Raw genomic sequence first — 12772 nt, forward strand, 5'->3', positions numbered from 1 at the left:
GTTTGTATTCTTTTATGTTTTATTGTGAAATCAAAAGGAATGTGACTAAAATACAAATCAGCAAAACTGATTTAAGTATCACATGTGTGACTGACTTGAAGGAAATATTGAAACATTATCGATAAAAGGTAGCTGGCATTGTTCTTCAATGTCTTAGATCAATAGCTGAACTAGACATCAGTTTTCCGATGTAAAGTGTACATGGACTGTTTCTCAAAGTTGACATCTTCTGCTGCTAAGCCGATACGCCAGTTTCCTATGTACCTTTCTCAAGAATTGAACCTTGAAACGTCTTGGAGGTGTAAAATCTAATGCTACAATGAAGCCAAAAATTAAAGTTATCAACACAATTCCGATAGTTCCAAGAAATCGAGAAGAACCCCTGGAATCGGGAGCACTCGTTTTCGCTCTAAGATAGGAGGATAATGTTGATTTATCAACCTTAAGTTCTTCAACTATGACCTCAATCGTTGTCGAGGATATATTAGTCAGGACTTCCTTATCTTCACATTTACATGCTGCATCAGATTTTTCATCTGAAAAAGATTATACAAAAAAAAATACTTGACTTCCTCAGTCGTCTTTTGTTTACCTCTACAGCTTATATATTCAGTATTGCAACATTCGAAATATTTGACGAATAAATTTCTCAGTAAAATAACTGTGGGGAAACTAAGGTGCACCGGTATATACTAGGTAGAGTTTCGTCCTGATACATTTGTATATTGTCCGAAAAAAAATATGCAAAGAACGTGCTAATTCATTGTTGAATATTTGCTTTATATGAATTCAGATATTTCCGGATTGTCGATATAACTAATTTGTAATTTGTTGTAATTTCAAGTCATTTAGAACTACAAAATGTATATCAAAATGTTAACTTCTCAATGACGGTTACATCTTCCATACATTGCATTTTTCACATGAATAACATGTCCACCAGTATATGTAACCTATAAATGAACCTTCTTATTAAATGGTCCTGAAGTTTCGATTCTGGGTACTGACGTGGTTGAATAACGCGATTCTTTTCTTTGTCTTTATGAATATTACTTTTACTGTTTAGTCTTTGTTTTTGTGTGACGTGGTTCTGTACTTATACATCCCGTCATTGTGTTATTGTGCTATGATACAATTTTATATTCTATTCTTTCATTTTTGCTAATGTGCTTCGTCAATATGTTGCAATGACTTTACCTGGCCATGGGATGTCTAGTGCATCTACCTGACAAAGAACGCCGGTTTCTAAAGAACAAGGAATTGCTCGCCAGGTAATCTTTTCCTCGAATGTTATACCAGCACATCCAGCATATAGAAAGCCGGACTGAAGGAGTCGACTGTCGTTGTTGTTATCTGTTAAAATAAGTCAATGTTAGGTCTCAGTCGAAAGTAGAAACACAAAATAGGATTATTAACATTTTGAAAGTTGTCAGTGATATTACAAACTGCAGAAGAAAATCATAACATAAACACATAGTACGTATATTATATCATAGACGTATCAACGGAACAAAGGGCTACGCCCCCTTTTTTGACCGAAAGTTAATAGTTTTGGTACGTTTCCGATTTTTCTATCGCCCCTTTTTTGAGAATACCTCCGCTATTTTTGAAAATCCTTGATGCGCTTTAATTCAACATTTATCCGGAAAGTTCATTACCAAAATTTTGAGAAGCCAAAATTACAAAAGCCAAATGAACCTAAATAGAACACACCAAACCACAAAAGGATCCACGTTGGCAAGGTATGCTGCAACCTTATGTTGAGCTTGACTACCGTTCGTATATAGTCAATAATAGTGCATTGACTTGACATATCAACGATATAAGGACAAGGCTTAGAAACGGGGAAATGCGAGGCTGTGCCGAGCAATTTCCTCGTTTCGGGCCGAATCCTTATATCGTTGATATGTCAAGTCAATGCAGTATTATTGTTTTTATACTGCAATCTAAAAGAGTACCTTTTCAATTGTTGTTAAGTGTGTGTGTTATTATTTGATTTAAATATTTGGAAACTTCCCCCTTTTATAAAAAGGCCTCATATCATGCAGACGGAGAAATGTACAGCACAATGAAATGTACATCTACCTGTTGAAACCTGCAATCGATGATGAACAAGTTTGATTGAGAATGAACTAAAATATCAACAATAAGCATAAAACATAATGATATATAGTTCGCAAACCAAAAATATTAACAAGTGAAATATGTTTTTTTTTTCTAAAAATTGCAAAAGAAATAAGTTTGAGTTGTTGTATACTTTGGAAACAATAACAGGTTGAATAGGTCGTATGAATGATTAATTATAATTTCGGCAATTTCTATTTAAATATTCATGAGAAAAAGTGATATCAGGTCAGCGACTGTATATGCCATAGAAATATACGGTCGACGCATTTTGACTGCTCAAATAGAACGAGTGCAGTATAAGAGGTTTTCTATACCTTTTGAAGGGATGTTTACTGCAGCAAACTGAATTCCTCTGCAGTCTATCAATCTTAATCAATAAAAAAATAAGAAGATGTGGTTTAATTTTTAATTTGAAACTATCTACCAAAGTTCAAATAAATTGAATGTATAAACTACCGGTATTTTATTTTTTATGTACGTGTGTGCTTATATACGTTATAATTTGTTGAACATGTCAATGGTCGGGCAACAAATGACACAATTTGTAGACTAAGAATTAGTATGTCTCCGAAATTCAACTTTTTTTGTATTGGTTATTATAGCTCTTGTTTAATCGATTTTGAATATATTTTTACATAATCAACGGAATGCATTATATTTTAAATGCAATCATTCTGAAATACATTGCCCGATAAATGAATTTATGTTAATAGTTGAACGACATATTTGATTAATCATTTATAAAATATAGAATATCATAAAATGTTCTTCATTTTTAATTGTAGCTTTCCTCTGAAAATGTATAAAAGAAACAAGACATTAGCTGATTTAAGTTTACAAATTAAATAATTCTGGTAGCGAAAAATATAAAATATTTACTTGGAGTCCAATTTGTAAGTTTTGAATCATCTAACCAAGTCCAATTTTGGTCTGCATTCGAATCTTGCAATCCAATCCAAAACGAGGTTAGACTAAAACAAATCAACTACATGTATTATTAATATAAATAAGAAGATGTGGCAATTAATGTGCCAATGGAACAGCTTTTCATCACAGACACAAATTATAACAATTATAGGTCAACATACGGTGGTTATTGCTTTTTCTGCTCTTTGGTCGGGTTGTTGTGTCTGACATATTCCCCGTTTCCATTCTCAGTTTTATTCAAATCGTAGCACTCTTATTGTTGCAATAATATTCAAACTTCAAATCATTCTGGCAAACACTGGTAAGAAGCACAATATTATATGCGTTCTATAAAACCCATACATAATGGTCTGTGAAAGACTTGATTAAATACTTAATTTTGAAGGAATGTACAAACACAAATAATCCGAGCTAGTTGGTTTTTTATTGTAAAAAATTATAATTTAAAGAGAACATTCCAAATGTCTTCCTTTGTTGAAGATTTTTTTTTTGCTGTCAATTTGTTACTTTGGTTGTGTTGATGTTTTGTTAACTATAAATGCATCAAGAAGAAGCTGGATGAGTAGTTATTGCGAACCCTAACTTTTGTAAGTTCTATTGTCCTATTCTCTTGCAAGAAATTTAAAGGTCCCATTGAATAAACTAAACAGAGAACAATAGCTGTTGTATTTGTTAGATGGGACAATATGACTTACAAAAGTTTAAATGGACAGGTAACTTGCAGGTGAATCTGTGGAAAACTATGATAGGATTCGCAATAATTGTGTATGCAATCCGTATCGTCGCTCTTAATAATTGTTTTTCTCAAAACTGATTTATTTTACTTCTCGTTGAACCATTGAATGAAGGGTCTAAATGTTAACATATGTGTTGGTGTTTGACTTTGTCTGTTGTCCAGTATTTTGGGGATTCTTCCATTCTGCTTATATAATTACGTTTTGCAATCATTTTATCCTGCGCTCTATGATGTGGCTTCCGTCCATTCGGTAGTCTACCCCTCATTCCGTTCGTTATTTTGATTCACAGTCATATCTTAACAGCTGTACATAGTTTTATGAAACCTTTACAGAAGTTTAATCTTGCATCTTTGTTTCGTAATATAATGTTTGGTATTAATGAAGAATGAACATAGATTTTATTAATATCCGCACACTACGGGACACATTTATATCCGCTTCGTCCCCTAACCCTCGGATAGACCTTAATGAAAATTCTTAGAATCGTCGCTATGTTGCCATTGTCTATCTACTTTAATTTTTCAACCAGGACACCTTTGACAGGTTTCCCTCCACAAATATTGAACTTTTGTACTTTGTCTTGGGGTTCAAATCTTGTATTCCTCCTAATATAAGAACGATGTGGTATTACTGACAATAAGATACCTCTCCACCAGACATCAAATGATGAAGAAGAAATCAACTATCGGTCAACGCTCACGATTCATAAATGAAAAAACAACAACATAAAACTGTACAAGAATGTTAACTGTTTCTTCGGTTTCCTTAATAAAATAATGTAGACTATGTCATTGCTTTATGCGTGTGCACGTGTGTTATTACAATACAATACAATATTTTTATTTTCCAAATTAAAGGGCCCATTAAGAGAATAATATTAATAACAACATGACATAAACATTACAAAGTGATTTAAAGAAACATAAAATAATAATTCTTCCAATGCATGAGGAAAGGGCCAGTGGTCAACGGGAGATAATTTATTATGTGACAGGCTGACTTTAAATTAAGCTTTGCATGAATTTTAATGTGGTGACTCTGGTTAGAACGTACTTACTATGCATATGAATTTACCATATGATTACGCTGGTTCTTTGTCTTGGGCATAGCTATGTTCGCACCTGGTGGTTCCTTTTTACACATTTCAATTGCCTTCTCGAAAGTAGTTCCGTCTTTGTGGTTATACATAGGCTTATAACATTGACCATCATGTAACGTCCAGCTATCATATTTGCAGGCTTTCAATCCCAAAACTGTTTATAAAACATATTTATGATAAATGATCAAGGGTTTCCATTGCGTAATCATAATGTTCATGGTATTTTTATTTCAACAACAACAACAACACCAACTATTGATTTTAATAATGAATTTCTCAAAACATTTTAATGCATTTTCTTCAAATATATATATAATATATATATAGTATATATAGTAAAGGAAACATTTGCGAAAGCAAATTTACAGATACAGATCTAACATCAACCCAACAATGTTAGATCTGTAAATTTGCTTTCGCAAATTTTCAACTCGTCTAAACATCAACCCAACAATGTTAGATCTGTAAATTTGCTTTCGCAAATTTTTGGTTCTTCCCTCGCCGGGATTCGAACCCATGCTACTGTGATATCGTGACACCAAATCGCCTGCACTGCAGCCGTCCCGCTAGACCACACGACCACCTGGGCTCTCAAAAAAAGAGCTTTCGGTGGGCATGTGTTACCTTTCCACGTCAGTTTTAATCTAGCGGCGTACTACAGTACATGATATATAAGGCATGAAGATGTTATTGTTACAGATCAGCTAAATTATCTATAGTAAAGGATCCTACAAATTAATGTAATATACAGTCACAGAAAATAATTATATTCATAAGTACGTCTGAGTCAGTGACAACTCTACAACAGATGTATCCATCGGATCGCCATCAATGATGGTGATACATGGCTGTGTACATAATGTATATACAACTCGTCTAAACATCAACCCAACAATGTTAGATCTGTAAATTTGCTTTCGCAAATTTTTGGTTCTTCCCTCGCCGGGATTCGAACCCATGCTACTGTGATATCGTGACACCAAATCGCCTGCACTGCAGCCGTCCCGCTAGACCACACGACCACCTGGGCTCTCAAAAAAAGAGCTTTCGGTGGGCATGTGTTACCTTTCCACGTCAGTTTTAATCTAGCGGCGTACTACAGTACATGATATATAAGGCATGAAGATGTTATTGTTACAGATCAGCTAAATTATCTATAGTAAAGGATCCTACAAATTAATGTAATATACAGTCACAGAAAATAATTATATTCATAAGTACGTCCGAGTCAGTGACAACTCTACAACAGATGTATCCATCGGATCGCCATCAATGATGGTGATACATGGCTGTGTACATAATGTATATACAACTCGTCTAAACATCAACCCAACAATGTTAGATCTGTAAATTTGCTTTCGCAAATTTTTGGTTCTTCCCTCGCCGGGATTCGAACCCATGCTACTGTGATATCGTGACACCAAATCGCCTGCACTGCAGCCGTCCCGCTAGACCACACGACCACCTGGGCTCTCAAAAAAAGAGCTTTCGGTGGGCATGTGTTACCTTTCCACGTCAGTTTTAATCTAGCGGCGTACTACAGTACATGATATATAAGGCATGAAGATGTTATTGTTACAGATCAGCTAAATTATCTATAGTAAAGGATCCTACAAATTAATGTAATATACAGTCACAGAAAATAATTATATTCATAAGTACGTCTGAGTCAGTGACAACTCTACAACAGATGTATCCATCGGATCGCCATCAATGATGGTGATACATGGCTGTGTACATAATGTATATACAACTCGTCTAAACATCAACCCAACAATGTTAGATCTGTAAATTTGCTTTCGCAAATTTTTGGTTCTTCCCTCGCCGGGATTCGAACCCATGCTACTGTGATATCGTGACACCAAATCGCCTGCACTGCAGCCGTCCCGCTAGACCACACGACCACCTGGGCTCTCAAAAAAAGAGCTTTCGGTGGGCATGTGTTACCTTTCCACGTCAGTTTTAATCTAGCGGCGTACTACAGTACATGATATATAAGGCATGAAGATGTTATTGTTACAGATCAGCTAAATTATCTATAGTAAAGGATCCTACAAATTAATGTAATATACAGTCACAGAAAATAATTATATTCATAAGTACGTCCGAGTCAGTGACAACTCTACAACAGATGTATCCATCGGATCGCCATCAATGATGGTGATACATGGCTGTGTACATAATGTATATACAACTCGTCTAAACATCAACCCAACAATGTTAGATCTGTAAATTTGCTTTCGCAAATTTTTGGTTCTTCCCTCGCCGGGATTCGAACCCATGCTACTGTGATATCGTGACACCAAATCGCCTGCACTGCAGCCGTCCCGCTAGACCACACGACCACCTGGGCTCTCAAAAAAAGAGCTTTCGGTGGGCATGTGTTACCTTTCCACGTCAGTTTTAATCTAGCGGCGTACTACAGTACATGATATATAAGGCATGAAGATGTTATTGTTACAGATCAGCTAAATTATCTATAGTAAAGGATCCTACAAATTAATGTAATATACAGTCACAGAAAATAATTATATTCATAAGTACGTCTGAGTCAGTGACAACTCTACAACAGATGTATCCATCGGATCGCCATCAATGATGGTGATACATGGCTGTGTACATAATGTATATACAACTCGTCTAAACATCAACCCAACAATGTTAGATCTGTAAATTTGCTTTCGCAAATTTTTGGTTCTTCCCTCGCCGGGATTCGAACCCATGCTACTGTGATATCGTGACACCAAATCGCCTGCACTGCAGCCGTCCCGCTAGACCACACGACCACCTGGGCTCTCAAAAAAAGAGCTTTCGGTGGGCATGTGTTACCTTTCCACGTCAGTTTTAATCTAGCGGCGTACTACAGTACATGATATATAAGGCATGAAGATGTTATTGTTACAGATCAGCTAAATTATCTATAGTAAAGGATCCTACAAATTAATGTAATATACAGTCACAGAAAATAATTATATTCATAAGTACGTCCGAGTCAGTGACAACTCTACAACAGATGTATCCATCGGATCGCCATCAATGATGGTGATACATGGCTGTGTACATAATGTATATACAACTCGTCTAAACATCAACCCAACAATGTTAGATCTGTAAATTTGCTTTCGCAAATTTTTGGTTCTTCCCTCGCCGGGATTCGAACCCATGCTACTGTGATATCGTGACACCAAATCGCCTGCACTGCAGCCGTCCCGCTATGAATATAATTATTTTCTGTGACTGTATATTACATTAATTTGTAGGATCCTTTACTATAGATAATTTAGCTGATCTGTAACAATAACATCTTCATGCCTTATATATCATGTACTGTAGTACGCCGCTAGATTAAAACTGACGTGGAAAGGTAACACATGCCCACCGAAAGCTCTTTTTTTGAGAGCCCAGGTGGTCGTGTGGTCTAGCGGGACGGCTGCAGTGCAGGCGATTTGGTGTCACGATATCACAGTAGCATGGGTTCGAATCCCGGCGAGGGAAGAACCAAAAATTTGCGAAAGCAAATTTACAGATCTAACATTGTTGGGTTGATGTTTAGACGAGTTGTATATACATTATGTACACAGCCATGTATCACCATCATTGATGGCGATCCGATGGATACATCTGTTGTAGAGTTGTCACTGACTCAGACGTACTTATATATATATATATATATATATATATATATATCAGTCTAAAAATTTGCACAACGGTACTGATATAAGATGTTATTATACGAAAATGTTGTTATTAAATCGTGTTGACAAATATTTCGGTTCAGCAAATGGCCTTCTTCAAGTGTCACAAGTTTTAACAATACTGATACATAATGTATATAATGACGAAAATTGAAAATATGGAATATCAAACTGATTTTCAATGGTTGCTGACATGAATATATATATATATATATTTGTTTTTACTGGCAATTTTTATATACAAGTACTTATATTTATTTGATCAATTTAAACAGCAAATTGAAAAAAAAACTTGTTGGTTAAATTAGTATTGCGAGAAGACTAAGCCTTTCGAATAAAACCAGTCATGAACACAACACACAAACAGAAACACAAATAAAAACCCAATGATATGAACACTGGATATGACTGTTATACTAGAAGTTTTTAACCGCGCTGAAGTACGTCCATTATTCATAGTTCATTATTCATTATTCAATAATGAATAATGAAATAGTTCACTATTCACTATTCACTATTGAAAAATGAATAATGAATAATGAAATGGTTTATGTTTCATTATTCAAATTGAAGCGGTGAATAGTGAAAAAAATATAGAAAAAAATTGACTGTGACACAATAGCTATATTTTGATTCGAAATGACCATAAGAGGGTTTACGGAGGACCTAAATGCCACAAAATGCATAAAAATGAGGAAATTTAAAAAAGAAGATGTGGTATGATTGCCAATGAGACAAATATCCAGAAAGACCACAATGACACAGACATTAACAACTATAGCTCACCGTACAGCCTTCAACAATGAGCAAAGCCCATACCGCATAGTCAGCTATTAAAGGTTCCGCAACGAATATTAGAAGTCCTAAATGCCGAAATACGCGTGAAAATCAAGAAATAGCCAATTTTGAATAATGAAATGGATATTTTGAATAATGGGATGGAGTGCGGCGACCCTTTAGCCCCCAATTATAGATAAACCTTATAACTCATTCGAAAGCTGATTACAAGACGAACAAAATGTATATAGTCAATATGTTCCGCAACGAATATTAAAAGACCTAAATGCCAAAATACGCGTGAAGATTAAGAAACAGCCAATTTTGAATAATGAAATGGATATTTTGAATAATGGAATGGACTGTGGCGACCCTTTAGCCCCTAATTATAGATAAACCTTATACCTCATTCGAAAGCTGATTACAAGACGAACAAAATGTATATAGTCAATATGTTCCGCAACGAATATTAGAAGACCTAAATGCCAAAATACGCGTAAAGATTAAGAAACAGCCAATTTTGAATAATGAAATGGATATTTTGAATAATGGAATGGACTGTGGCGACCCTTTAGCCCCTAATTATAGATAAACCTTATACCTCATTCGAAAGCTGATTACAAGACAAACAAAATGTATATAGTCAATATGTTCCGCAACGAATATTAGAAGACCTAAATGCCTAATTACGCGTGAAAATTAAGAAATAGTCAATTTTGAATAATGAAATGGATATTTTGAATAATGGAATCGAGTGCAGCGACACTTTAGACCCTAATTATAGATAAACCTTATACCTCATTCGAAAGCTGATTACAAGACGAACAAAATGTATATAGTCAATATGTTCCGCAACGAATATTAGAAGACCTAAATGCCTAATTACGCGTGAAAATTAAGAAATAGTCAATTTTGAATAATGAAATGGATATTTTGAATAATGGAATGGACTGTGGCGACCCTTTAGCCCCTAATTATAGATAAACCTTATACCTCATTCGAAAGCTGATTACAAGACGAACAAAATGTATATAGTCAATATGTTCCGCAACGAATATTAGAAGACCTAAATGCCAAAATACGCGTAAAGATTAAGAAACAGCCAATTTTAAATAATGAAATGGATATTTTGAATAATGGAATGGACTGTGGCGACCCTTTAGCCCCTAATTATAGATAAACCTTATACCTCATTCGAAAGCTGATTACAAGACAAACAAAATGTATATAGTCAATATGTTCCGCAACGAATATTAGAAGACCTAAATGCCTAATTACGCGTGAAAATTAAGAAATAGTCAATTTTGAATAATGAAATGGATATTTTGAATAATGGAATGGAGTGCGGCGACCCTTTAGATCCCAATTATAGATAAACCTTATACCTCATTCGAAAGCTGATTACAAGACGAACAAAATGTATATAGTCAATATGTTCCGCAACGAATATTAAAAGACCTAAATGCCAAAATACGCGTGAAGATTAAGAAACAGCCAATTTTGAATAATGAAATGGATATTTTGAATAATGGAATGGACTGTGGCGACCCTTTAGCCCCTAATTATAGATAAACCTTCTACCTCATTCGAAAGCTGATTACAAGACGAACAAAATGTATATAGTCAATATGTTCCGCAACGAATATTAAAAGACCTAAATGCCAAAATACGCGTAAAGATTAAGAAACAGCCAATTTTGAATAATGAAATGGATATTTTGAATAATGGAATGGACTGTGGCGACCCTTTAGCCCCTAATTATAGATAAACCTTATACCTCATTCGAAAGCTGATTACAAGACAAACAAAATGTATATAGTCAATATGTTCCGCAACGAACATTAGAAGACCTAAATGCCTAATTACGCGTGAAAATTAAGAAATAGTCAATTTTGAATAATGAAATGGATATTTTGAATAATGGAATCGAGTGCAGCGACACTTTAGACCCTAATTATAGATAAACCTTATACCTCATTCGAAAGCTGATTACAAGACGAACAAAATGTAAATAGTCAATATGTTCCGCAACGAATATTAGAAGACCTAAATGCCTGATTACGCGTGAAAATTAAGAAATAGTCAATTTTGAATAATGAAATGGATATTTTGAATAATGGAATGGACTGTGGCGACCCTTTAGCCCCTAATTATAGATAAACCTTATACCTCATTCGAAAGCTGATTACAAGACGAACAAAATGTATATAGTCAATATGTTCCGCAACGAATATTAGAAGACCTAAATGCCAAAATACGCGTAAAGATTAAGAAACAGCCAATTTTGAATAATGAAATGGATATTTTGAATAATGGAATGGACTGTGGCGACCCTTTAGCCCCTAATTATAGATAACTCTTATACCTCATTCGAAAGCTGATTACAAGACAAACAAAATGTATATAGTCAACATGCTCCGCAACGAATATTTGAAGACCTAAATGCCGAAATACGCGTGAAAATTAAAAAATAGCCAATTTTGAATAATGAAATGGATATTTTGAATAATGGAATGGAGTGCGGCGACCCTTTAGACCCTAATTATAGATAAACCTTATACCTCATTCGAAAGGTGATTACAAGACGAACAAAATGTATATAGTCAATATGTTCCGCAACGAATATTAGAAGACCTTAATGCCAAAATACGCGTGAAAATTAAAAAATAGCCAATGTTAAATAATGAAATGGATATTTTGAATAATGGAATGGAGTGCGGCGACCCTTTAGACCCTAATTATAGATAAACCTTATACCTCATTCGAAAGCTGATTACAAGAAGAACAAAATGTATATAGTCAATATGTTCCGCAACGAATATTAGAAGACCTAAATGCCAAAATACGCGTCAAGATTAAGAAACAGCCAATTTTGAATAATGAAATGGATATTTTGAATAATGGAATGGACTGTGGCGACCCTTTAGCCCCTATTATAGATAAACCTTATACCTCATTCGAAAGCTGATTACAAGACAAACAAAATATATAGTCAATATGTTCCGCAACGAATATTTGAAGACCTTAATGCCGAAATACGCATGAAAATTAAGAAATGGCCAATTTTGAATAATGAAATGGATATTTCGAATAATGGAATGGACTGCGGCGACCCTTTAGCCCCTAATTATAGATAAATCTTATACCTCATTCGAAAGCTGATTACAAGACGAACAAAATGTATATAGTCAACATGTTCCGCAACGAATATTTGAAGACCTAAATGCCGAAATACGCGTGAAAATTAAGAAATAGCCAATTTTGAATAATGAAATGGATATTTTGAATAATGGAATGGAGTGCGGCGACCCTTTAGACCCTAATTATAGATAAACCTTATACCTCATTCGAAAGGTGATTACAAGACGAACAAAATGTATATAGTCAATATGTTCCGCAACGAATATTTG

At 34.6% G+C, this 12772-nt stretch overlaps 1 protein-coding gene across 2 annotated transcripts in view; it reads right to left on the minus strand.

Moving 5' to 3' along the window:
- Position 1: 1 nt before the first annotated feature.
- The window catches only part of LOC143057549 (C-type lectin domain family 4 member D-like), a 54262-nt gene continuing 41491 nt past the window's right edge, over positions 2-12772 (minus strand). For both annotated transcript variants that reach the window (XR_012972730.1, XM_076230862.1), the window contains exons 2-5: positions 4849-5044; positions 3007-3098; positions 1198-1353; positions 2-536 (exon numbers count right to left, since the gene is read on the minus strand). Coding sequence is in view for 1 of the 2 variants with exons in the window: in XM_076230862.1 (XP_076086977.1) it covers positions 214-536; positions 1198-1353; positions 3007-3098; positions 4849-5044 (767 nt within the window). In the remaining variant the exon portion in view is untranslated. The remainder of the gene's footprint in view (positions 537-1197; positions 1354-3006; positions 3099-4848; positions 5045-12772) is intronic.

Source organism: Mytilus galloprovincialis, chromosome 13 (assembly GCF_965363235.1).
Source record: "Mytilus galloprovincialis chromosome 13, xbMytGall1.hap1.1, whole genome shotgun sequence".
NCBI classification, from domain to species: domain Eukaryota; kingdom Metazoa; phylum Mollusca; class Bivalvia; order Mytilida; family Mytilidae; genus Mytilus; species Mytilus galloprovincialis.